General features: G+C 47.5%; 1 protein-coding gene across 13 annotated transcripts; it reads left to right on the top strand.

Moving 5' to 3' along the window:
• Positions 1-187: 187 nt before the first annotated feature.
• On the top strand, positions 188-26137 carry LOC123780677 (uncharacterized). 13 transcript variants are annotated; one of them, XM_087868662.1, is made up of 16 exons: positions 188-488; positions 7353-7411; positions 7715-7873; positions 8116-8374; positions 9947-9983; positions 16401-16592; positions 17029-17220; positions 17319-17732; positions 19169-19207; positions 19932-19975; positions 20432-20508; positions 23871-23936; positions 24048-24086; positions 24350-24517; positions 24882-24924; positions 25412-26137. In XM_087868662.1, exons 9-16 carry the CDS (start codon positions 19176-19178, stop codon positions 25471-25473), a joined length of 531 nt encoding a protein of 176 aa, XP_087724788.1. In that variant the 5' UTR covers positions 188-488; positions 7353-7411; positions 7715-7873; positions 8116-8374; positions 9947-9983; positions 16401-16592; positions 17029-17220; positions 17319-17732; positions 19169-19175; the 3' UTR covers positions 25474-26137. The 13 variants fall into 13 exon arrangements, with proteins under 13 accessions (XP_087724788.1, XP_087724787.1, XP_087724780.1 ...); XM_087868661.1 differs by having other exon boundaries at positions 25244-26137; XM_087868654.1 differs by having other exon boundaries at positions 8252-8374; positions 24350-24924.

Genomic DNA, 26137 nt, shown 5'->3' with positions numbered 1-26137 from the left:
ATAGCTGTGAGGCTCTCTGATTGGCTGGGAGGCCTCCAACTCTGGGTGGGAACGGCCGCTGGGGGCTGCGCATGCCCAGGTGCGGAAACTCCCGCTCAGCCGCTGGCGGGCCTAACCGTGTCCCAACCGCGCCGCCAGGGGTCGCTCGAGCGCCAGACTGGCGGCGGAGCAGCGGCTTGGCGTCCCCCAGCGTCCCGCCCGCCACCTGCTCGCCGCGCTCCTTTGGTTGCGCCCGTGGGCGCGCGGGCCTCGCAGAGCGTCGCGGGTCGCTTTCCCCGGGCGGAGGCCGCGGGTCCCCAGGGGCGGCGGAAGCCCCTCATGGCGCCTGGGCTTCCTTGGCGCTGGCCTGGCCTCTGTGCGGTTTTTCTGCAGCAACAACTTTTTTTTCTTTTTTCCCCCCAATAAACCAACTCTTCGGAAGCGCCGCGTAGCTGCCAAAGCGCTTTCCTGGCCGTTGGCTTCCTGGCGCTTCTCCACATTCCGGGCAGGTAGGTCTATCAACAGCCGCGTTGTAGACAAAACTGTTTTTATCCTAAACTATGGGTCTCGGTGAAAAGCAGCCCAGAAATGTGGAGCCTTGCATCGACTATCCTGAATATCCCCTCCGTTGCTGGCATTTTTCTAGTGAGTTTGCCTCTGACCATCCCGGGCGGCCCGGAGGTGCGAAGGGAGAAATAACAGCTAACGCAGGGCAGGCCACGCACTAGGCGCACTAGAACGTTTTACCTGGTCTTCTTTAATCTCCTGGATCAGAGAGGTTCTGTTAGCACCCCAGGAAACAGGTGGTGTAGGGTCTAGGTCACGTGCCCGGTGAAGGCACCTCCTCCCCGCCCTGCCCCTGACCGGCAGGGACCTTGTGAGTGCTGGGGGAGGAGCAGGGGCCCGGTCTGAGCTTGGCTCTGGGACCCTAGCTAGCATGGAATACGCCCTGCATCTTTCCCAGGCTTTCCCGTTTTAAAGGGTACAAAAAATCCGATTTTAGTTCCTGTATTACCTTTTAAGACGTATCTGTGCATTTAAGTGAGTTATGCGTTCAAAGGAAGCATGCACCCTATACAAGTTCAAAGCATGGTAATAAAATGGAAACGGAAGCGTCAACCACAACCTTAAGAAGTGGTGATAGAGTTAAGGTTTATTTAAGCATACTGTGCTCTCGACGGCAGCTGGTTCAGTTCTCGAGCACATTAACTTGTTCATGCATAAGGGCACACCTGTGGGATAAGCACTGCTAGACCCATTTTACAGATGAGAAAACTGAGACATAGACGAAGTTACTTGACAGCGTTGGCTTGAGACCCAGGTAGCCGGGCCGCGGAGTCTGTACTCTGCCTCTCACCGCACCTACATCATCATATCCATCTGTCTAATTCTAACCCCGTCCATGCTCCTGCCTCCTCCAGGAGTAACCACTATCATGAATTTAGTGTTTAATATTCCTTTTCATTGAAAAAAAAATGGCTTCCAAAACAACCCGCAAACTGGGAGAAAATATTTGCAAATCATATATTCCATAAAGTATTTGTATCTAGGATATACAAAAGACTCTTACAACTCAATAATAAAAAGACAGCCTGATTTAAAAACAAGCAAAGATGGGGCGCCCGGCTGGCTCTGTCGGTAGAGCATCTGACTCTTGATCTCAGGGTCATGAGTCCAAGCCCCATGTTGGGCATGGAGCCTAGTTTAAAAAAAAAAAAAAGCAAAGGTGACAAACCCAATGGCAGGGAGGATATGGAGCAGCAGGAACCCTGTCGTTGCTGGTGAGAGTGAAGCATCAGACAGCCACTCTGCAAGTCAGTTTGGCAGTTTCTCACAAAACTAAGCATACTCTTACCAAATGATCCAGCAATCACGCTCCTCGGTCTTCACCCAAATGAGTTGAAAACTTTTGTCCACCCAAAAATCTGCACACAGATATTTATAACAGCTTTATTCATAGTTGCCAAAACTTGGAAGCAACCAAGATGTCCTTCAGGAGGTGAATGGATAAATAAACTTTTGTACATTCATAAAATGGAATATTCTTTGGCATTAGAAAGAAATGAGCTATCAAGCCATGAAAAGACTTAGAGGGGGGTGCCTGGGTGGCGCAGCCGGCTGAGCAACCCACTCTTGGTTTCAGCTCTGGTCTTGATCTCAGGGTCCTGGGATGGAGCCCCGCGTAGGGCTCCACGCTCAGTGTGGAGTCTGCTTAAGACTCTCCCTCCCTCTCCCCTTGCCCCTCCTCCCCTGAAGTAAATAAATAAATCTTAAAAAAAAAAAAAGACATGGAGGAAAGTTAAATGGATATTACTAAGTGGAAAAAGCCAATTTGAAAGGCTGTATGCGGTATAACTCCAGCTCTGTGGCATAACAGAAAAATACAAAATTGTGGAGACAATAAAAAGATCATTGGTTGTTAGGGGCTGGGAGGAGGGAGCAAGGAGTGAATAGGGGAGACTCGGTGTGATACTGTAGCGGTAGACACATGTCATTATGTTTGTCCAAACCCACAGAGTAAGCCCCGATGTCAACTGTGGGCTTTGGATGACAGTGGTGTGTCAGTGAAGGTTCATTGGTTATAACAAATGCACCACTCTGGTGTGGGGGGGTGTTGATAGCAGAGGAGTCTGGGGTGGGGGTAAGGATATATGGGAAATCCCTGTACATTCCACTCAATTTTGCTCTGAACCTAAAACTACTGTAAAAAATAAATATTTTTTTAATGGTAAAAGGATTTGAGTAGCTATTTCTCCAAAGAAGATATACAGTGACATGAAAAGACACTCAACGTGGTTAGTCATTAGGTAAATGCAGATCCAAACCATAACAAGACACCATCTCTGACCCGCTAGAATCCTACAACAAAAAGACAATAGTCAGTGTTGGTGAGGATGTGGGGAAACTGGAGCTCTCATACACATTGGTGGGAGTGTAAAATGACACGGCCACTTCGGAAAACAGCCTGGCAGTCTCTTAAAAACTCCAGTTCCGGGTGTCCACCCAGAAGAAATGAAAACGTTTGTCCATATGCAAATGTTCATAGCAGCCCTGTTCACAGTAACCAAAAAGTAGAAACAACCCAAAAGTCCATCACCAGATGGATTAAAAAAAAAGTGGATAAAAGTGCGGGCTGTCCATACAACAGAATACTCTTCAGCTATGATGAACCTTGAAAACATTATGCTAAATGAAAAAAAGCTAGATACAAAACACATATTGTATGATTTCACTTATATGAAGGGTTCAGAAAATGCAAATCTGGGGTGCCTGGGTGGCGCAGTCGTTAAGCATCTGCCTTCGGCTCAGGGCGTGATCCCGGCGTTCTGGGATCAAGCCCCACATCAGGCTCCTCCGCTGGGAGCCTGCTTCTTCCTCTCCCACTCCCCCTGCTCGTGTTCCCTCTCTCGCTGGCTGTCTCTATCTCTGTCGAATAAATAAATAAAATCTTGAAAAAAGAAAAGGCAAATCTACACAGATGAGTGGGCGGAGTGGGAATGTGGAATGAATGTATGAGGTGAATATGAGGTTTCTGGGTTTTTTTACGTATTTAAATTCAATTAGCCAACATATAGACATCATTAGTCTCAGAGTGTTCAACAATTTATCATTCGCGTTTCTGTTTAGGCAGAGGGAAATGCTCTGAAATTAGGCTGTGGTATAGTGTACAACTTTGTAAATAGACTAAAGTCCATTCAATCGTACACTTGAATGAAAGATAAATTTTATGTTGTGTAAATTATATCTCAATCAAGCTGTTGGGGAAAATGGCCTCATAACTTTTCAAATGTGTAAAGTCCAGTGTGTTTTAATAATGTCTTCTTGCTCTCATCACCTTAAAAAAAGAAAAAAAAAACCTATTTGTCTTTGTTAAAAGCAAAGATTTTAGAAAATTGGGAAAGAATAGCACAGTACAGAAAATAAATATCCTCTATAGAATTAGAAGCAATGTAGTATATAGTGAAAATAATTTATTGTTAGTTCCTGATACCAGTTGCAAGCTGTATGTCAAGTTACCTTACGCCCAAGAGCTTTGGTTTCCCCATCTGTAAAATGGGAATAACAGTGGCTACCACACAGGGTTGTGAGGATTAAATGAAATAATGTATGTAATGTGAAGTGCCGAGAAGATGTTTGTGCAGACGGATATTTGATAAGTGTCTACTGATGAGATTATGAGAATCCTGTTAACTTTCTTTAGCCTCAATCCTTATAACATGTGACACAGAGTAGATTCCAGTGAAGAGCCAGTGGAGGGCGGCAGGCTTGTGGGGGTGGGGGGAGCGGAGTGCATCCAGCGTATTTTCTTTCTTTCTTTCTTTTTTTTTTTAAAGATTTTATCCATCTATTCGACAGAGATAGAGACAGCCAGCGAGAGAGGGAACACAAGCAGGGGGAGTGGGAGAGGAAGAAGCAGGCTCACAGCAGAAGAGCCTGATGTGGGGCTCGATCCCAGATCGCCAGGATCACGCCCCGAGCCGAAGGCAGACGCCCAACCGCTGTGCCACCCAGGCGCCCCTCTTTCTTTCTTTCTTTCTTTCTTTCTTTCTTTCTTTCTTTCTTTCTTTCTTTCTTTCTTTCTTTCTTTTTTTTTTTAAAGATTTTATTTATTTATTTGACAGGATAGAGACAGCCAGCAAGAGAGGGAACACAAGCAGGGGGAGCGGGAGAGGAAGAAGCAGGCTCATAGCAGAGGAGCCTGATGTGGGGCTCGATCCCACAATGCCGGGATCACGCCCTGAGCCGAAGGCAGACGCTTAACCACTGTGCCACCCAGGCGCCCCATCCAGTGTATTTTCTTGATCCTGTGTTTGCATCTAAGTCCCTATGTTTTACTTACATCGTACGTTTTACCCCAAATGAAGAAAAATGTCAATATTCTATAGCAAAGAATATGACTTTATTGGGAGAGGGGTATTAACATACTTGTGCATTAAAGGCTAGCCACGACCCCCAGCCCCTCTTGCCACTGTCTTTGGTACCCAGTGAATGTTAAATTGAGTCGAATTGAAACCCTTGGCATTTAGGAGACTTGTTCGGTTGATAGTGGAGTGAGAACTAGACCCCCGAATTTCTTATTCAGTGTTTTTCTGCCACTCCCTCCCTCCTCCCACTTTTGCCTTGATTTAAAGTTCTTCCATCTAAAACAGTCAACATCTATTTGTGTCCTTCCTCCTGGAGACCACCTTAGGGTCAGAGGTAAGAGCAGAGGGTCTTTTGAGTTCCAGTGGCGTAGGGGATCATGGAGCCCCCAGATGGAGGCAAAACCAGGAACTGACTCATCAGGGTCCAGAAACACAGCCACACACTGCCGCCTACTTGGCCTTTTCTTTCTGGTCCCTAAAGGGAAGGGAAAGCAGCTTTTATGATTTTCCCTGTGTTATACCACACATTTTAAATTAAACTTTTAAGATAATCGTACATTCATACGTATAAGAAATAAAAGAGAAAGGTCAGGTGTGCCCTTTACCCAGTCTGTCCCAATGGTAGCATATTGTAAAACGATAGTACAATAGAACGACCCGGATATTGACCTTGATGCAATCAAGATCCAGAACATTCCCATTATAAGGATCCCTCATGTTTCCCTTCCCCCACCCCCTTCTTAGTCTCTGAAAAAGGGACTCCATTTTGTCATTTCAAGAATGTTATACTAATGCAATTATATAGTACATAACCTTTTGGAGAGGCTTTTTTTTTTTTTCCACTCAGCATAATACTCTCAAGATTCATCCAGGTTGTTACGTGTGTCAGTAGTTTGTTCCTTCTTCTTTCTTCTTTTTTTTTTTTAAAGATTTTATTTATTCATTCGACAGAGGGAGACAGCCAGCGAGAGAGGGAACACAAGCAGGGGGAGTGGGAGAGGAAGAAGCAGGCTCATAGCGGAGGAGCCCGATGTGGGGCTCGATCCCAGAACACCGGGATCACGCCCTGAGCCAAAGGCAGACGCTTAACCGCTGTGCCACCCAGGCGCCCCTGTTCCTTCTTATTTCTGAGTTCTATTCCGTGGTATCTATTCCATGATATACTGCAGTCTAACCACCCACCCCTTCAAGGACATCTGAGTTGTTTCCAGTTTTTGGCTCTTATAAATAAAACTGCTACAAACGGTTGTGTATAGCTTTTGTGTTAACAGAAGTCCTCATTTCTGTAGTATAAATGCTCGGGAGCAGCACGGCTGGGTCATATGTTTGCTGCCTATTTGGCTGTTTAAGACACCACTGAATTGTTTTCCAGAGTGACTAAGCCATCTTACATTCCCATTAGCAGCACGCAGGTGGTCCGGTTCTCCGGATCCTGTTCTGCGCTGGTGCCGCAACTTTTGTGTCTTAGCCATTCCGGTGGATTTGTAGGGGTACCTCACTGTTGTTTTGGTTTGCATTTTCCTTGTGGGTAGCGATGTTGAACATCCTTTTAAATGTTTATTTCCCATCTTATATTCTCTCTACTGAAATGTCTTTTCATGTCTTTTGCCCATTTTCTAATTAGGTTGTTTGTTTACCTGGTGAATTTTAAGAGCTCTGTATATATTCTAGATTCTAGTCCTTTGTCAGATACGTGGTTTGCGGATATTCCCTCCCCTCTGTAGCTTGTCCTTTCATCTTTTCAGCAGGGTCTCTCACAGAGCAAAAGTGTTTAATTTTGATGAAAGCCAATTTATCAACTTTTTTCCTTTTATGGATTGTGCTTTTGGTGTCAAATCGAAGAACCCTTTGCCAAGCCCTAGGTTCAGAAGATTTTCTATGATTTTTTTCCCCTAAAAGCCTTATGTTTTGCATTTAAGTATGTGATGCATTTTGAATTAACTTTTGTATAAGGTGTTAGATTTAGATAAAGATTTTTTTTTTTTTTTTGCCTGTGGATGTCCAATTACTCCAGAACCATTTGTTGAAAAGCCAGTTTTTCTCCACGGAATTGCTTTTGCGCCTTTATCAAAAGTCAGTGGAGAGGCGCCTGGGTGACTCAGTCGGTTGAGCATCTGCCTTCAGCTCAGATGATGATCCCGGGGTCCTGGGATTCAGCCCCACGTTGGGCTCCCTGCTCAGTGGGGAGTCTGCTTCTCACTCTTCTCTCCCTCTGCCCCTCTCCCCCCACTCATATTCTCTCTCTGTCTCAAATAAATAAAATAAACAATTTTTAAAAGATTTTATTTATTTATTTGACAGAGAGCGAGCACAAGCAGGGGGAGCGGCAAGCAGAGGGTGAGAGAGAAGCAGACTCCCTGCTGAGCAGGGAGCCCGATGTGGGGCTCAATCCCAGGACCCTGGGATCCTGACCTGAGCTGAAGGCAGACGCTTCCCCGACTGAGTCACCCAGGCGCCCTTCCTTATCTAATGTTTCTTTGCTGAGACTCTTTTTTTATTTTGTTTCAGGCAGGTTCATAAATGCTTGTTGAAGCATGTTTACGACGGCTGCTTTAAAATGTTTGCAGGTACGTCTGCCTTTGTCGTCTTGCTGTCGGCAACTCTTGATTGTTTTTGTTGTTGTCTGGCAGTTTAAACTGTTGCTTGTTTTTGGTGTGATGAGTGATTTTTTTTATCGAAACCTGGACATTCTGGGTATTATGTTAAGAGATCCCGGATCTTATTTAAACTTTTTCTCTTCTCTTCTCTTCCCTTCCCTTCCCTTCCTTTTCTCCTTCCCTTCCTTTTCCCCTTCCCTTCCCTTCCCTCCCCTCCCCTCCCCTCCCCTCCCCTCCTCTCCCCTCCCCTTCCCTTCCCTCCCACCACTCCAGCAGGGAAATGGAAGAGCTTCCTTGGTACTACGAGTCGGGGAAGAAGTCCAGGTTCCCCACTCGGCCTTAGTCGACACTAAGGGGGCCCCTCACAGTAATTAGCAGGAGTGGGAGTTCTGGCTGCCTACAGACCTTCTTCCTCTTACACCTCTCTGGTCGGTAAGGGCGGAGGGCCTCGCTACTGCTCCTCCCCCTTGTGGCTTCCACAGACACCGTGGGAGGGAGGTTGCTTTTACCTGTGGTCAAAGGTGAATGCCGACTCTCCGCTCGGTCTCCTCCGACGATATTCAGTAGGAAGCGGGCGATGCACCGAGTGCGGTACCTCTGAGCACAGGGCCCCCTGCGACCGCACACGTTACGTGCCTGTGAGGCCGGCTCTGAAATGAACCTTATCACTGCAGGTTGCCGCCTAGAGCGGGAGACCTCACGAAGCATGGGCCGAATACCCAGTCCTCACCAGCAGAGAGTAGTGGGCAGGAATCGGGATTTCGGGCCCTGCCGCTGACCCTCTGTGTGACCACGGTGTGCATTTCCCAGACATTTCCTGAGTGGCGTTCTCCGACAGCCACGGAGCCAAATACAGAGGACATAAAGGAGATGGGGACACAGTCCTTGCCCTCGTGAGCCTTGGCACTCACCGCACGAACTCCTGGAATCTGGGTAAAATTCTGGGTAGGGGGCGAGGGGCAACAATGCCTCGGGAGTGACTTAGGATTCATTTCCCGCCAACTTGAGTTGAGGGCTCGGAGTTTAAAATGCTCCAACAATAGAAAACAACAAAGAAGTGTGCCTCTTACAGAACAGTGAGCAAGTGTGCTGTTTCACTACTTCTTGCACGTCTGAGTTTGTGGGCTGAAGTTTTGGGGGGGTTGGGTGTAGTGGCCTCTACCATAGCCTGTTCTTTTGCGTCTTACTTTTTTCACTAAACGTCTCCAAGATCATTCTCTCAGTTTCTCTAGATCTGATTCATTTTAGTTCTGGAAAGAATTTGTAATGTGGATAGATCCTCTTTCATATCTCAGCTGTTCCCCTATTCATAGATCTAGGCGGTTTCCAGCTCTGTGCTATTGCAAGCAAGGGACATCCTCATTCATGCCTCATTTAAGCCTGCCTGAGTGGGTTTCTCTGGAACAGGTAACCGGAAGGAGGACTGCTGAGGCTAAAGGCGTGTGCATTTCACGCAGATATTGCCAGATTGCCCTCTCCTCGGCGACTGAAGTCCTTGGACCCACTTCAGCATTTCATATTGTCAGTTTTGCAGTTTTAGCAACTTGAGGGGAGAAAGATAATAGTTTAAAAAAAAATTTCATGATTACTAATGAAATTGAGCTGCTTTTCATGTGGCCACTTTTATTTCTTCATATTCTTTGTCCATTTTTCTATTTCACTGTCCAGTTGATTTGCAGGTGAATTTTTTGTAGTCTCTATATTAATCTTGGCGATATATACTGCAAATACCCCATTTCTCGTTTGTTTTCAACTTTGTCGATGGCTTTTTCATATAGAAGTTTAAATATTTATATAGTCTAAGTATTTTGTGTCTTAATTATTTTTTTTTTAAAGATTTTGTTTATTTGACAGAGAGACAGAGCAGGGGAAGGAGCAGATGGAGAGGGAGTCAGAGAATCTCAAGCAGACTCATGCTGAGCTCAGAGCCTGATGTGGGGCTTGATCTCACAACCCTGAGATCACGACCTGAGCTGAGATCAAGAGTTAGATGCTTAACTGACTGAGCCACCCAGGCATCCCTGTGTCTTTTTTTTTTTTTTAAGATTTTTAAAATTTATTTGAGAGAGAGAGAGAAGCAGATTCCCCGCTGAGCAGGGAGCCCAGTGTGGGGCTGGATCCCAGGACCCTGGGATCATGACATGGGCCAAAGGCAGGCACTTAACCGACTGAGCCACCCAGGCACGACCCCCTGCCCCCCCCCCCACCGTGTCTTATCGGTAAGAAGATCTCTTCTACTCCAAGGTTGCAAACATATTCTTTTTAAAAATACTTCCATAGGCTCTTCTTGAATGCTTTTATTTATCGTGGAGTGCTGTTCACCTGTGTAGGGTCATGAAAGCACATTGCTAGTCAGGCTGTACTTGTGGTTAGACTTTAGGGTGCTGGGACTCCCCATTCCTGCTGGGCGTTCATTACCAGCCCCCCAGCACTTCTCTGGGCAATCCTCACATGCATCGCTCTCACCTGGTGGTTGATGCCTCTGTTTTTGTCTGCTTGCCACAGGTGCGGAGAGAGGAAGTCTGTCACCTTTCTGCTTCACGTGAGTCCCCCAGTCAGTTATCCTGATGGGGTTCTGTCCTGCTCCCCAGATCTATCACTTTGATGAACAGTCAGAGACCCCCAGAGACCTTCCAGCTTTCACGGTGATGCTCTCTGCCTGTATTTTGTGCTTTCGTTTCCTCTGCCAACCTCCTTCTGTCTGCCTTCCATTTCTGAGGGATTCCTTATAGCTTCTGGTGTCACAGGACATCACTGTTTGTTTTCCAGCACTATTATGGATTTATTTTCAGGTCTACATTCTTTTACCTCTGTGGTGTGAGGTGGGAGAGAGAGAGGCAGTGTGCAGGTGGCAGGCTGGTGTCTGGGTGGGGCCACTGAGAACCCTCCTGTTGTCCTGACACTGAAAGCTGACTAGGCTCAGCATAGAATTCTTGAGTCACAATCATTTCCCCTCAAAACTCTGTAGAACGTTACTCCACTTTCCTCTGACAGTATTGTGTGTGGCAATTCTGATACCATTCTGAGTCTTTATTCTTTTTAGGTAATCTGGTCCCCCCACGCCACCTTAATGTTTTCTTTCTTTCCTTTTTTTTTTAAGATTTTATTTTTAGGGGCGCCTGGGTGGCTCAGTCGTTAAGCATCTGACTTTGGCTTAGGGCGTGATCCCAGCGTTCCGGGATCGAGCCCCACATCAGGCTCCTCCGCTGGAAGACTGCTTTTTCCTCTCCCACTCCCCCTGCTTGTGTTCCCTCTCTCGCTGGGTGTCTCTATCTCTGTCAAATAAATAAATAAAATCTTAAAAAAAAAAGATTTTATTTTTAAGTAAGTTTTACACCCAATATGGGGTCTGAACTCACAAACCCAAGATCAAGCGTTGCTTGCTCCACTGACTGAGCCAGCCAGACGCCCCCTTAATGTTTTCTTTATCCTTAAAATTAAAAGATCTTACCAGGATATGTATACTTAGTATTACTTTTGCCTCATTAAGTTAATCTAAAAGCCTGTGATTAAGAGTCAAGGCTTCCTTTACTTTGAAGAAGTAAAGTTTTATTTCATTGCTTCTCCCTCAGCTCTCTTCCTCCTGCTGTTTTCTATTTGATGACCAGTCTTCTAGGTTTGTCCTCCATATTGCTCATCTTTTCTCTCAATGTTTCTATTCTTTATCTTTTGCCTGTGTGTACTGGGAGAATTTCTTGGTCTTTTAATGCACTTATTCAGTTGTTTTTTTATAGCATCCAACCTGCTATTCACAGTTTCTATTATATGGCACCTGGCTGGCTTAGTTGGTAGAGCGTATGACTCTTGATCTCGGGTTTGTGAGTTCAAGCCCTGTGTTGGGTGTGGAGAGTACTTAAAAAGTAAAACCTTTTTAAAAAATATCAAATTTAACTGTTGGCCTGTATCTATTACACATAGATACGGTGTCTTCTTGAATATTGTTGAGAATACAAAATAGGACATTTCTAGCTTGCTTCTGTTTTGGGGGGGGGGTAACTGTTGCAGAGGACACCATGGATCGCTCTGAATCATGTTGCTGAATTCCTCCTTTTGGCCATTTCTTTTCACAGGCCCTTTTATCTGTTTCCTAACCTTACAAAGAAATAACTATATTTGTTCTGTTAGGAGTTGAGGTGGGTTCTTTTGAAGATTATATGAGTACCTGTTTAAATGTTTACAGAATGTTTACCATGTTTAAAGTCTAGACAAACTCTTTTTTTTTTAAAGAGTTTATTTTAATTTATTTGAGAGAAAGAACGAGAGAGAGAGAGAGAGCATGAGTAGGGGGAGAGACAGAAGGAAATGGAGAAGCAGAATCCCCACTGAGCAGGGAGCCCCGTGTGGGGCTCGATCCCAGGACCCTGGGATCATGACCTGAGCCGAAGGCAGACGCTTAACTAACTGAGCCACCAGGCACCCTAACTTTACTCTTTTTAAAGCCAACTGAAGCCCTGCTCCTTCTCTCTCTCTTAAATAAATAAATAAATAAAACCTGGAAAAAAAAAACAACAACAACCCCCCCAACTTTACTGATGTATAATTGGCATACCACAAACTTTTGATATTGATATTTGAGATTTTCATATATACTTGGGAAACCATCATCACAATGAAAAGAATGAGCATATCTGTCACCAGTAAAAGCTTCCTCGTGTGCCTTTGTAATCCCTCCATCCCACCTCTCCCTCTTTGTAGCTCCCTCCCAGACAACCACTGATCTGCTTTCTGTCACGAAAACGTTATTTGCATTTTGTAAACTTTTATATAAATGGAATCATGCAGCATGTATGCTTCTTTTTCCGCTTCTTTCACTCAGCAAAATTATTTTGAGGTTCATCCTTATTGTTATGGGGGTCAGAAGTCCATTCCTTTTATTGCTGAGTATATTCCATTATATGGATAGGCTGCAATTTGTTTGTTTACCTGTTCGTGGACATTTGGGTTGTTTCCACTTTGGAGCTATTACAGATAAAGTGATTATGAATATTTGTGTGCATGTCATTGTATGGAACACATTTCCTTTCTCAGGTAAATACCTAGAATGGGATGGCAGGTAACACGGTAGGTGTATGTTTTTCTTTTTAAAGAAACTTCCAAACTCCAAAAACCAGTCATATCATTTTATATTCTTATCAGCAGTGGTTGAGAGTTTCAGTTACTCCACTTCTCCTCAATGTTTGATATGGTCAGTATTTTTAATTTGAGATAGTCTTAAGTAGGTAGGGACTGATATCTTATGGTTTTAATTTAGATTTTCTTTCCTTAGTGACCAGTGATATTGAGAGTCTTTTCATATGCTTATTTACCATCTGTTTTTCTTCTTTGGTGAAATATCTGTTTAAATCTTTTGCCCATTTAAAAAATCAGTTCTTTGTTTTCTTCTTATAGAAGAGAGGTTTGAGAGTTCTTTATATATTCTAGACAGATCTCTTTATTAGATATGTAATTTGCAAATATTTTCTCCTAGTCTGTGGCTTGTCTTTCTATTCTCTTAATTGTGTCTTTATTTATTTATTTTTTAAAAAAATTTATTTATTTGACAGATAGAGACAGCCAGCGAGAGAGGGAACACGAGCAGGGGGAGTGGGAGAGGAAGAAGCAGGCTCATAGCGGAGGAGCCTGATGTGGGGCTCGATCCCATAACGCCGGGATCACGCCCTGAGCCGAAGGCAGACCGCTTAACGACTGTGCCACCCAGGCGCCCCTCTTAATAGTGTCTTTAGAAGAGAAGATTTAAATTTTGATGAAGTCCAATATATCAGTTTTTTTCTATGATGGATCATGATTTTGGTGTTATATTCAGAAATCAGTTTAATCCATGGTCACAAAGATTTTCTCCTATGTTTTCTTCTAGAAATTTTATAGTTTTAGGTTTTACATTTAGGTCTGTGATTAATTTTGAGTTATTTTTTGTACATGGTGTGAGATATGAATCAGAGTCCACTTTTCTCCATATGAATATCCACTTTCTCCAGGACCGTTTATTGAAATGACTTTCCTTTGGTGAATTACATTTGCACCTTTGTCTAAAATCGATCGACAGTATAAGGCTGTGCCTCTGGACTCTTCTGTCCCATCTGTCTTGACATCAACAATTTCATATTGTCTTGATTGCTGACCAACTTTGGTTTTTTTTCAAAATTGTTTGGCTATTTTAGGTCCTTCACATTTCTGTATGAGCCTTAGATACAGCATATTGGTTTTAATCCAAAAAAGTTTGCTGGAATTTTTATTACACTTACAGTGAATTTATAGATCAGTTTGAGGTTGGAATTGACATTTTTAACAATGTCGAATCCTCTGATCCATAACTGCAGTATATCTCTTCACTTATGTAGATCTTCTTTAATTTTTCTCGGAGGTGTTTTGTCACGTTTAGTGTACACGTCTTGCACACGTCTTCTGTCAAATTTTTCTCTACATATTTCATATTTTCGATGCTATTATTAATAGTATTTTAAAATATTTCAATTCCTAGTTGTTCATTGCTATTATATAGAAATATGATTGACTTTTTAAATTTTTAAAGATTTTATTTATTTATTTTCAGAGAGGGAGAGAGCACAAGCAGGGGAGTGGTAGGCAGAGGGAGAAGCTGGCGCCCTGCTGAGCAAGGAGCCCGATGCTGGGCTCCATCCCAGGACCCTGGGATCGTGACCTGAGCCAGAGGCAGAACTTTAACCATCTGAGCCACCCAGGTGTCCCTGACTTTTTAAATTTTTAATTATACTTTATTTTTTAGGGTAGTTTTATGTTCACAGCAAATATAATTTATTTTTATATATCAATCTTGTATCCTTCAACTTTGCTAAACTATAGTAGATTTTTGTATGATTCCATAGGATTTTATACACAATCATGTTGTCTGCACAATAAAGACAGTTTACTTCTTCCTTTCCAATCTGGCTGATTTTTACTTCTCTTTCTCTGTCTCTCCTGTTCTCTCTTTCTTTTTATGTTAAGTTTTGTAGCTCATTGAAAGAAGTGGTCATCTTTTATAATGGCTGATTTTGATGACCAAATTTGAAAAACATTAGTTTAATCAATGAGCAACATTATGATATATTTGCAAGTGAAAGGCTTTTGTCTCATTTGCAATTTGCTACAAAAATCGATGGAGGAAAATGTTACAGCTCTTTTATGAAATGGACACAGTATTATAAGATATATATTTTTGGAATATATGTATATAGTGCTGAATCACTGCAGTAATAAGGCTCTGACTCTGGACATGTGTTACTCAAAGTATAGAGTTTGACCTCAGGAAAAAAATTGACAAGTGGTAATAAATCAGATTTTCAAATGTTAAGTTGGTTATTGGACTAGATAGTTAGGGTAGGGGAAGTTTGATGTTACGCTTTATTATTGACATCATTGCCCTTTTCAGGAGTATGGTAGGTTTACTAATGGTAAAACGGGCAATTACTCCTCTCTTTTGACTGAGTTCATTGTCTAAAACTTCCAATATATCGTGTAGAAAGGATGAAGGCAGACATCCTTGCCTTATTCCTGAACTTAGGGGGAAAGTATTCAGTATTTTACCCCGGAGTATATTGTTAGCACTAAGTTTTTCATTGCTGTCCTTCATCAGGTTGAAGATGTTCCCAACTCCTTCTAGTTTGCTGGGAGTTTTTTGGTTTTGTTTGTGTTTTTCAGAACAGATGTTGATTTTATCAAAAATTTTTTTATGTATCTATAAGGATAATCATATGCTTTTTCTTTTTTAGTTTGTTAATATGGCAAATTATGTTGATTAGATTTTGAACATTGAACCAACCTTGCATTCCTGAGGATAAACTCCTTTGATATTGTGTATTATCCTTTTTAAATGTTGTTAGTTTTGAGTTAAGATTTTCTTTTTAAATATATTTTTTAAAGATTTTATTTATTTACTTGAGAGAGAGTGAGAGAGAGAGAGCACAGAGGGAGAGGGAGAAGCAGACTCCCTGCTAAGCAGAGACCCCCCCTCCACATGGGGCTCGATCCCAGGACCCCAAGATCATGACCTGAGCCAAAGGTAGACACTCAACTGACTGAGTCACCCAGGAGCCTCTCAAGTTAAGATTTTCTTAATAATATTTGCCTCTGTGTTTATGAGGGATGTTGTCCTATAGATTTCTTGTGTCATCTTTGGTTTTGATATCAGATAATGCTGTCCTCATACGATACGATGAAAAGTATTTCCTCCTCTTTTTCTAGAAGGGTGTGTAGAATTAGTGTTATTTCTTCCTGAAAAGTTTGGTAGAATTCACTAGTGAAGCCATAAAGATCTGGAGTTTTCTTTGTGGGAAAGTTAAGTAAATTTAATGTCTCTAATAGATACTGTGTTATCAGGTTATGTATTTCTTCTTGCATGAGCTTTGGTATTTTTTGTCTTTTAAAGATTTTGTCCATTTCCTCTGCATTGTCCCATTTATTGGTGTGGCATGTTCATAATATTCCCTTATTACCATTTTGGTATCTATAGAATCTGTGTCATCGGTTACCTTAATCATTCTCAATATTGATCACTTGTATCTTATTTTTTTCTAGTCTAGTCTATTTACAGAATTAGACTTTTTTTTTTTAAGATTTTACTTATTTATTCGACAGAGATAGAGACAGCCAGCAAGAGAGGGAACACAAGCAGGGGGAGTGGGAGAGGAAGAAGCAGGCTCATAGCGGAGGAGCCTGATGTGGGGCTCGATCCCAGAACGCCGGGATCACGCCCTGAGCCGAAGGCAGACGCTTAACCGCTGTGCCACCCAGGCGCCCCAGAATTAGACATTTTTTTGACCTCACAAAACCAGCTTTTGGTTTTACTGATTTTTTTCTATTGTTTTTTGTTTTCTATTTCAACTATTTTCACTTTAGTCTTTTTAATTTCAATTCCTGTGGTTACTTTGGGCTTTATTTGCTCTTCCATTTCCAGTTCCTTTTTTTTTTTTTTTTTTAAAGATTTTACTTACTTATTTGACAGAGACAGACAGCCAGCGAGAGCGGGAACACAAGCAGGGGGAGTGGGAGAGGAAGAAGCAGGCTCATAGCGGAGGAGCCTGATGTGGGGCTCGATCCCAGAACGCCGGGATCACGCCCTGAGCCGAAGGCAGATGCTTAACGACTGAGCCACCCAGGCGCCCCCCATTTCCAGTTCCTTAAAGAAGAAACTAACGTAATTCATTGAAACATTTTTTATTTTCTAATACAGATATTTTAGTGCTGTGATATTTTTCTCTATGTACCGCTTTAACTGCATCCCACATATTTTGATATTTTTTCATTTTCATTCAGTTCAAAATACTTTCTTTCTTTTAGATTTTTTATTTCACTTGTGCGTTATTTAAATGTATGTTGTTTTAGTTTATTTGGGGATTTTCCAGGGGTCTTTCTGTTACCGATATCTAATTTAATTCCTTTGTGGTCAAAGAACATACTTGAAATGACTTTTTTTAAGGAGGCTCCACACCCAATGTGGGGCTCAAACTCACAACCCTGAGATCAAAAGTCGAATACTCTACCAACTGAGCCAGCCAGGCTTCCCCTATAAATGACTTTAATATTTTATTTTACTTTATTTTTTAAAAGATTTTTATTTATTTATTTGACAGAGAGAGAGCTGGAGAGCACAAGCAGGGGGCGTGGCAGAGGGAGAGGGAGAAGCAGGCTCCATGCTGAGCAGGGAGCCTGATGTGGGGCTCGATCCCAGGACCCTGAGATCACGGCCTGAGCCAGCATTTCTCCTGGCCCCAAACAGAAGCTCAGCAGACACTGGTTGAATGGATGGATGACACTCAGAAATGGTTAGGCTGTGTTCTTGTTTTGGATTCAGAAAATTCCCTTACTGTGCTATGTGACAAGACTGAGTCTCACAGGCCTTTATGTCTTCATGTCCCTACAGGACTCTGCACGTCACTTGGCACCCCGTCGGTTCTGGTGGCACGGAATGGAACTAGGGACTCAGCTACAGAGGTGCTGCCTCGCCTGGTGGGGATTGAAGGCCACCCTGAGGCACCTGACACGCTGCTGTGGCCACAGTTGGAGGGGCTGTCCTGTCACAAAGCCCCCGGAGACATGATGTCACACACAGAGACCACTCTCCTTGCTAAAGGGAGGGGCTGGGCCCTGCACTCCCAGACTTAGCTGGGCTCCGGTGCCCTTCTCTCACTCGATTCTGGAGCCAGACGGGAGGGGAGGAAGACACTGCCTGGACACTGATATGGTCGGAGGGGGCCCTGCAGGTCGCTGACATCATCGAGGTTGGCAGCTTTGGCAAGCGGGCTCGAAGGCTGTCCTCAGGAAAGCAGCCAAGCAGGTGAAAATCGTCTTGACAACTCGTAGCTTCCCTTTGCCGCATCCCTTCCTACCTGGCATTCCCCTTCTCCCTCTTCTCTCCCTCAGGACCCATTTACTCACCTCTCCTCCTCCAGACCGCCTCTCAGAAAGAGCCTGATAACTTTGCTCACACCAACTTATAAATGACTAGAAAGCTTCCTGTCGAGTACGTTGCCAGTGGGTTTCTCAGAGAAGGCGATCGGGAGAAGGGAGGCGCGCAGGGCCCTGCAGAGAGGTGAAGTGAGCCAAGCCTGGCAAAGGCCCACGGGGTTTGGTGGCTCAGAGCGCACTGGTGACCTTGGTGGGAGAGGTTTTGGAGGTTTGCGGGGCCAGGAACAGACGGAGGCAGCTGTGGAGTGAGGGGAGGCGGAGAGGCGTGAAGACACCCAGGGCAGACAGCTGGGGGCCAGGGTGGAGGATAGGGGGCCATTACAAAGGCCACCGGGGAAGGGATCTGGTTCAAGGGAGAAGGCCTTTTTTTAATGGAAGAGATGAGCGATGTGTGAAATGCTGATTAGGAGCCAGAAGAGAAGGAAAGGCTGAATATACCAGTGAGAAAGGGGGCCCCCAAACCCCTTGGGCGGGAAAAGACCAGATGGAACAGAGCACAGAGCGAGGCAGCCCCAGAGAGCCCAGGGCCTCCGCCTCCATGAGGAGGGAGCAGAGAATGGGTGGGTTTGGTGGCAGAGAGCAGAGGAACTTCCGTCTGGGGGTGCCTGAGTTCTCTGCTGAGTGTGGGGCAGGTGGAGGTGGGAGCAGGGTTAAAGGGAGATTCTGAACTTGTCCCTGGGCAGACTAAGGAGCTCCCTTGGGAAGCAGAGGCTCCCTAGGCCGCGCCGGGTCCAGCTCACATGGGAGACCTTGACTTTACCGTGGCCTCGGTTTGAATGGAGCTCGACCCTGCTGGTGGGATTTCAGACAGAGGGGGTCTTTTTGAGGAGGCTAGGATCTCCCCTGGGACTCCCTAAATTGTAAGAGTAAATAATAATGATTAAAAACAACGAACACTTTCAAATAGTTCCTGTTACACAGCATTTCTGAAATAACTAGTCACCTATATGTGGGGTCATTTTACACCAAAGGTTCAACAGAGTGCTACCTTCTTCCTTAATCCTATCCCAACCCCCTCTCCCCATCCCAATTCTCTTGAGAACTGCCTTTCCAGCTCTGAGGGCATTCAAACCAGCTTTTGTTTGGAACTCTGAAGTCTTGGGAGAAATTCCTGAGCGTTTTCCAACCTCCCAGTGCTAACCCAGTCCTTCCTGAGTTTGGCCCCGGCTGAGCCCTGCGGGTGGAGGTCCTGGCCTTTCCCTGACCGCCTCTGGCCCGTCGCACTGCCTGTAAGCCACCTGGTACAGGAACACGGGATCCCAGGCCTGCATCATGCATTGACCGTTGACCATCTTTTCTTCTTAGACTGAAAATGGTGTTTGGACTGGGCTGCCAGAGAGAAAGGTAAAGTTTAGATGGGCCCTGCCACAGTGCCTCGAGTGACCAGGAAGGGGGACCCCCGTTTGGGTCTAAGAGGAAAGGAAAATACGGTTTTCTATTCCCCTTTCCTTGACTGTTCCAGTATCTCTGGGACTCAGGGTTGGAGTGGCAGGCCTGGTCCTGGCAGGTGGGACCTGCCTATGTGTGTGTGTGCGTGTGCGTGTGTGTGTGTGCACGTGTGTGCACGTACACACGGAGCCACTGTCCCGGCAGTGTCGAGATGCTCTGCTTGTGGCAGGGGAGGGGTCCCAGAGGATGAGTCATGGGGGTACAGTTTCTGATCCGGATTGTGGATCTGTCAGTCCAGAGTAGGGGGGCCTTGGAGGGCCTCGGGGAGAAGAGCTGATCCAGCGCTGAGTGCCCAGCCGAGCCGGGTCCTTGCTTTCTGGCTGGGAAGGCAAGGTGATCCCAGGAAGACAGGTGCAAAGGGAAAGGGGAAGGGAGTGTCCTCCGGGCTCCAGGCTCCGAGTCTGGCTCCCAACATAGGCGGAGACACAGAGCCTGGCCCGCGGGGCAGCGGGGAGCCTAAGCCCAGCCCGGTTACACCTGAGGGATTTATTCACCCACAGTGTCGGACACGCGCTGGGGGAGTTGGTTCTGGGGTTTGGAGTGGGAGAAACCCGGTCCCCACCTGCCAGTGAGGGCACGAGACACCCCAGCCTTACCCTCAACTCCGCTTTCCTTCCAGGCTCTACAAGCCCCTGTACGTAGCACACCTCTTCATTCTTGCAGGTAAGGGCCTGGGCACTGGGACCATGGCAGGAGACGGGGTGGGGGGCTGGTTCTTACCTCAGGGCCACCCCACTCTCCAGCTGCCTACCCCAGCTCCCAGGGACTGGCAGTGCTGCTCAGAGTCAAGGCTGCCCTTCTGTCCCTTTCCTTCCTCGGTACCTCCCTAGCGAAATGGATTTGAACACACGTTTGACTGGAAACGCATCCTGCCCCCTCCCCAGAAGACCCACGAACCCAAACCCTCACAACTTCTTGTCCTATAGCAGTGATCTTAAATGTTTGCCTGCACACCTGTTGAAAAATTACATATCCTCTCATATATTTTAATGCCTAGCGTCTTTCATTACCAGTTTAGTTTAAAAGGATACGATTTCTGGTATACTGTAAATCCTGACATTGTAAAGTAATTGCCTCACTCTTGAATGTTTTAATGAGTCTTTCTTCCCTCACCTGCAGGAGTGGTGTACTACTATTTTCAGGGGTCTGTGGGGAAGCCAGCCCCCGACCATGAGATTGCTGGGGAACCCTCCCAGGTAAGCCCCGTGGAGGCCTAGAGGCCAGGGTGGTCTCGCTGTAGCCTGAATAGAGGTCGTGCTCCTTGACCCCGGTTGTTAACCAGCTGTGTGCGTGCGTGCGTGCATATGTGCGTGCGTGAGGGCTCTGCAGAAACTCACTGTGTTTCAAACAGAGGCTCCATCCGTCACGGGCTGGCTGTATGGTCAGCGCAGGGCTCTGTGGCCACAAACCAAAAGGAGCAGATGATCCCTCATTCATGTGAGTAGCTCTGGAACGTGGCTCAGCGCTCACGTGTGGATGAGGTCGTGGTGCGCAGGACGCCTGCCGGGGCTTGCATACTCTCCTCGAGGTCCCAGGTCCAAGAACCTGGGGCAGTAGCCTCTGCTCCGAGCCCTGGGGGGATGCTGGACGCCCACCGAGGCCACGTGCTGGACTCCGTGCTGTCCATCTGCTCGGTCACTGTAAACCTCACAGCCGCCCAGCAGCTCGCACTTTCTGTAGGCGGGAAGCAGGCCCCCAGGGGGACGGTGACTGGATCCAGGCCGCCCCGGGTGACAGCACGGAACCACATCCCTGATCTCCGGAGGCCTCCCGCTCTCTGCACAGTGCCGTTGGGAAGGGGGGGTTCCCGCAGAGACAAGGCCATCTGCGGCCCAGAAGCACTGACCAGTATGCGCTAACCTTGTGGGGCTGACCATTCAGAGGCGGGGAGCCCCTAAGAAGGCCCGCGGTGGCAGGAGCCGTGGAGACCACGGAGCCCAACTTTGCTTCCTTTCTTTGTTGCTGTTGTTGTTTAAAGTAACTGGTCACATTTCCACTTAAACGAAGTTTTACTGTCATCAAAGACAGGCATGTACTTAGTGTGATGCGTCAGAGTCTCAGGACCTGAAACCAACAGACGGCTGCCTTGTGCCCCACCCGCGATCCCAGCCTCCAGCCCTTCCCGCTGGAGCTTTGATTTTCCCAGGTTTCTAAATCGCAAGCTTATCCTGCTTTGTCTTCATTTTGCAGATTTAAACATTAGCCAGTGAATCCCTACAGCAGAAGCTGTCCCTCCAGCCTCCCGGTGTAGTTACAGCCGTGTTTTTGGATCGTGATATTTCTCATCTGAGTAATGACATTTGCAATCGTTAAAATCTTTTAAATAACATTGTGGCCATTTTGCTGATTTTTCTGTCACTGGGGCTTTTAAGTCCTCCCTCCGCTGTAGTGGGCTCTTGCTTGGCAGCTGGGTAACCCCTACCACAACCGAAAGACAAAGCAGTTCCATCCCTTTGAAAAATTCCTGCAGATTCATGCAGTCAGCCCTTCCCCGACCCCCCGCATCCAAGGAATGTTCCTATAGTTTGCCCTTTGCAAGACTGCCCCGTGAGTGGAGGCATCCTGCCTGTGGGCTGGTCTCTCACGGAGTCTGGTGCACCTGAGGCCCCTCTGGGCACGAGCGCAGCGGCAGCTCCTTCTTCCTGAGCGGGTGTCGTGTGCATGGACCGCGGTTCGTCTGCTCAGCACCGAAGAGAGATTTGGGTGTTTCTAGTTGGGGAACAATTACAATTAAGCCATTATGGGGCGCCTGGATGGCTCCGTCAGTTAAGTGTCTGACTCTTGGTTTCCGCTCAGGTTATGATCTCGGGGTCGTGGGATCGAGCCCCTGCATCGGGCTCCGCACTCAGTGGGGAATCTGCTTGAGATTCTCTCTCCTCTCCTTCTGCCCCTCCCCCATTCATGCTTTTTCTCTCTAAAATAAATAAATAATATCTTTTTAAAAAACCCACTATAAATATTCATTTATAAGTTTTGTGTCAACATAGGTTTTCTGTTCACGTTGGTCACTACCCGCAGCAGGGCTGGTGGGTCATGGCATCGGGGTCCGTTTAGTTTGGTAAGACCCCACGACTTTCAGAGTGGTTGCTGCCCGTTCCACACGCTCACCAGCCTCGAATGTGAGCTTCCGGCGGTTCCCCATCTGCTCCGGCACTCGCCGTTGGTTTTTGGCCATTCGGGGGGTGTCTGTCATAATTTCTGTGAGACCAGTATTGAGGGCTGACATCTTGAAACTGTGAGAACCGTGTTCCTAGCTGAGTCCCCTCGTGGGCCGTGGTTACTCTTGGCGTGTGATTTGGGTTTTGCCTCTTTTTTCTGTTAGTTTTCTCTCCACCTACAATTAATTTAGGCTCTCTGCCAAAAATATTAATTTCTTTGCAGTACATTTAGACAAATTAGGTGCTTTATCTGATAGTTTTCACAGAGCCATATCTCACGGGGCCCACGTGTCCCCATACGGACAGGATGCCCTCGAAGTTCGCAGCTCAGCTGTCCTGGGGCCTCCCTTTCTCGTCGCTCTGGGGAGCCCCTGGCACTCCTTTATTTTGATGGAGTACAAGCTCTAGGGGAACCTCTGCTTCCTGAGGGGTAGTCTTGAGAAATTACATGTCTGAAACAGTCGTAATCCGTAATGGACTAAGAGTTTGGGTAGGTATAAAATTCTAGAGTAGAAATATTTTTCTCATAGATTTTGAAAATCCTCATTGTCTTCTGGTTTCAAAGACTTTTTTTTTTTTTTTTTAAAGATTTTATTTATTTATGTGACAGAGAGACAGCCATCGAGAGAGGGAACACAGCAGGGGGAGTGGGAGAGGAAGAAGCAGGCTCATAGCAGAGGAGCCCGATGTGGGACTCGATCCCGGTACGCCGAGATCACGCCCTGAGCCGAAGGCAGACGCTTTAACGACTGTGCTACCCAGGCGCCCCAGGTTTCAAAGACTTTCAAGGGAAAGTCTGAGGAAAGTTGAATTCCTAGAACAGAATTTTTTCTTGTATTTCTGGAAGTTTTTGGGTTCCTTGTCCTCCATGTTCTGAGATCTATTGATGACCAAATCTGGGGTGATCTCCTTCATCCATCGTCCTGTACACTTGGTGATTCCTTCTCTTGTGCAAATTCGTGTCCCTCATCTTTGGGAAATTGTCTTGATAAAACAGGGACGTAGTTTTCTGATCTCTCTCCCTGCCACCTCAGTGTGTTGTCTGTTCCCTCTCAGAAAGATCTATGAGTTAGCTGTGGGAGCTCCCGATCTCTTCTCTCTTTCTTTCCGGGAAAAGTGTTTTTTCAACTTTCCCTCCTACACTTTGATTGGATTTTTTATTCCCATTATTCTGTCATATTTTTGTTTTCAAGAACTAGAGATTTTTTGAACATTTCTGTTTCAGAGCCTATTCCTGTTTCACGAATGCCAAGTTTTAACTTTCTAAAGACCTCAGTTATTGTTTGTTTGAACTTTTTCTGGACTGCGGGTGGCGCCTGAGTGTGCAGCGTTGCCAGTGAACTAGTGAGCCCGTGTGTCACCTCAGCCTTCCCTCCCTCTGCTCTCTCCTTGTCGTGCAGCTCGTAGGGGAGACCCTAAGGCCGGTGTGGGGGCCGACGGATAAGTGCTACCCTGTGACCACTCAGGTAGGTTAGGGCTGGGGACCCCACTTCCCCTGGAGTGGGCATCCCGGGCAGGTCCAGTGAGAGGACCGGCCCCTCCCAGCTGCGAGTCACCTCCCCTGTTTCCCTCCGTAGAGACGCAGAGCCAAGGGCGGGAAGAAGCAAGCGTCTGAGGTAAGTGAGGCTTGTCCTGGCAGGGCCCGGGGCTGAGGCTTGCTTCTGTCAGAGCTCCACGAGGGCCAGAGGCACCCCAGCTCGTGGCAGGGTGGTCCCAGGGATGGTGCCCCCCCCCCCCCCAGGGAACTTGCAACTCGCTGGGAAGGGAAGGCCTTCCTTGGGAGACCGAAGGTACACACTGCAGGCGTGGGGACCGGGGCAGGAGGAGGCGCTCTGAGGGCCTTTCTGTCCATACTCTGCCCTCCTGCCCCCCCCCATAGGCCATGCCCCCCAAGAGCGGTGCTGCCCCCAAGGAGGAGACTGAGCTCTGGTCTCAGCATGAAGGGGAGGTGAGGCCCCCAGCGAAGGAAGCAGCCAGCCCCAGTCCGGGTCCTGCTGCGAAGGCGGTGGCTGAGGAGGAAGAGGGGGCAGGGACCCCAGGCTGGGAGGTAGGGAAGCCTGGTGCCCCGACTGGACTGTCCCCAGCACGGGCCCTACCACGAAGCCCCAGAACACTGCGGGGGCGGGGGGAGGGCAGTGTTTGGGGGGGATGGGGCACCTGCAAGACCACGGGGCCAAAGTGCCTTCGCAGTCCCAGTGGAGCAAGGAGCCGTATGGGGTGGAGAGGCAGCGGCCACGGTGTGAGCGGAGAGTGGGTCCGGACCCTGCCTCCCCTGACCTCCCCCGTCTGTGGAAGGTGGCATCTGTCTCGTCCCACCACAGTGGGTCCGGACCCTGCCTCCCCTGACCTCCCCCGTCTGTGGAAGGTGGCATCTGTCTCGTCCCACCACTGTGCCCCGTCTCTCTTCCCAGGAGAACACAAAGGTCCGAAAGGAGATTGCAGTATACGCTTCTGGTAAGACGGCAGACCCCGCCCCGCTGCCCCGGGACCCTGCAGAGCTCAGCGGGCGGCCTCTCTCAGGCCTCTGGCCCTGGGTTGGGGAGGGGAGGAAAGAAGCCCAGGTAGCCAGACGCCCCATCCTCCCTGAATGTCTCGGCTGCCTCCTGCTTCCTTCCTGGTCGGCAGGAGCTTGAGGCCTCTCCCCTTGGTTTAGGGGAGTAGCAAGCGTTTCATCAGCGCCAGCCTGTTCCCCCAGTGTCAGAGGGCGCCCCGGCCCTGGGGAAGGGTCCTCCCCGCAAGGGACCCACAGGGCTTGCCTGTCTGTGCTCTGTAGAGGCGTCTGAGGGGGACAACAAGGAGGAAAGGCCTGGGGGCTGGGTCCCCCAGCTCCTGAGGAAGCTCTGGCTGGACTGGTTCCCAGCCCCTGAGATCCCGAAGACTCAGAACCACGAATGACCAAGTATCCAATAAATCCAGACACTTGCTGCTTCTGCGCGCCCAGCTGCTTCCTTTCAGGGGCTCCACCTAAACCCAGTGAGGCCCTGTCCACACTCCCTGCCCTGACAAGCTGCACCTGAGCCCCGCCACAACAGCTGGTACTCTGGAGGGGCCCCCCGACCCCGTGCTGAGGGGCAGAGCAAGCTCCCCGAATGAGCTGGGGAGCTCCATGTCCTGAGCGCATTTCGAAGGTGCTGGTGGGACCTCTGTCGGGGATGCTGTTGGGTATGGGGTGGAGGGGTGTCCTCTGGCAAAAGAGGCCTGGGGGAGTGGGGCGCCTCTGACCTGAGTGTCTCTGGTCCCCAGGCTGTTCCCTAAATGCACCAGGGGGTCTGCCCAAGACCAGGCTAAGCGGGTGCTGCCCAGGTGCTCAGTCCAGAACCAGCCGATTGTGGGGGTGGGGACGGGGGAATAGCAGTCCTGCTTTTGGCCGGGGTTCCAGGCTAACAGGCTCACGGTCTTTGGGGGTGTCATAGACGAAGTGGGACAGAAGAGCTGGTGGTGCTGGTGGAGCTGCTGGCCTGTGGGGTGGGTGGGTGGCACTGGACCTGAGATGTGGGTGTCCAGGCTGAGTGGGGCCCTCCCCATCCCCACCAGGGTCCAGTTGAGAGCTCACAGCAGCCTGTTCTAGCTCTTCCTGGCATGAGCCAGGGCCTAAGTAGAGACATTGTCACTAACCCACGCCGCCAGTATTGCGTCCCTGCGGGTAACTAGGGGTAAGCTGTGCGCT

The sequence above is a fragment of the Ursus americanus genome, chromosome 17 (genome assembly GCF_024610735.1).
Source record: "Ursus americanus isolate L20-20 chromosome 17, mUrsAme1.1.p, whole genome shotgun sequence".
Lineage (NCBI taxonomy): Eukaryota > Metazoa > Chordata > Mammalia > Carnivora > Ursidae > Ursus > Ursus americanus.
This window is presented reverse-complemented; position numbering and strand designations above follow the sequence as displayed.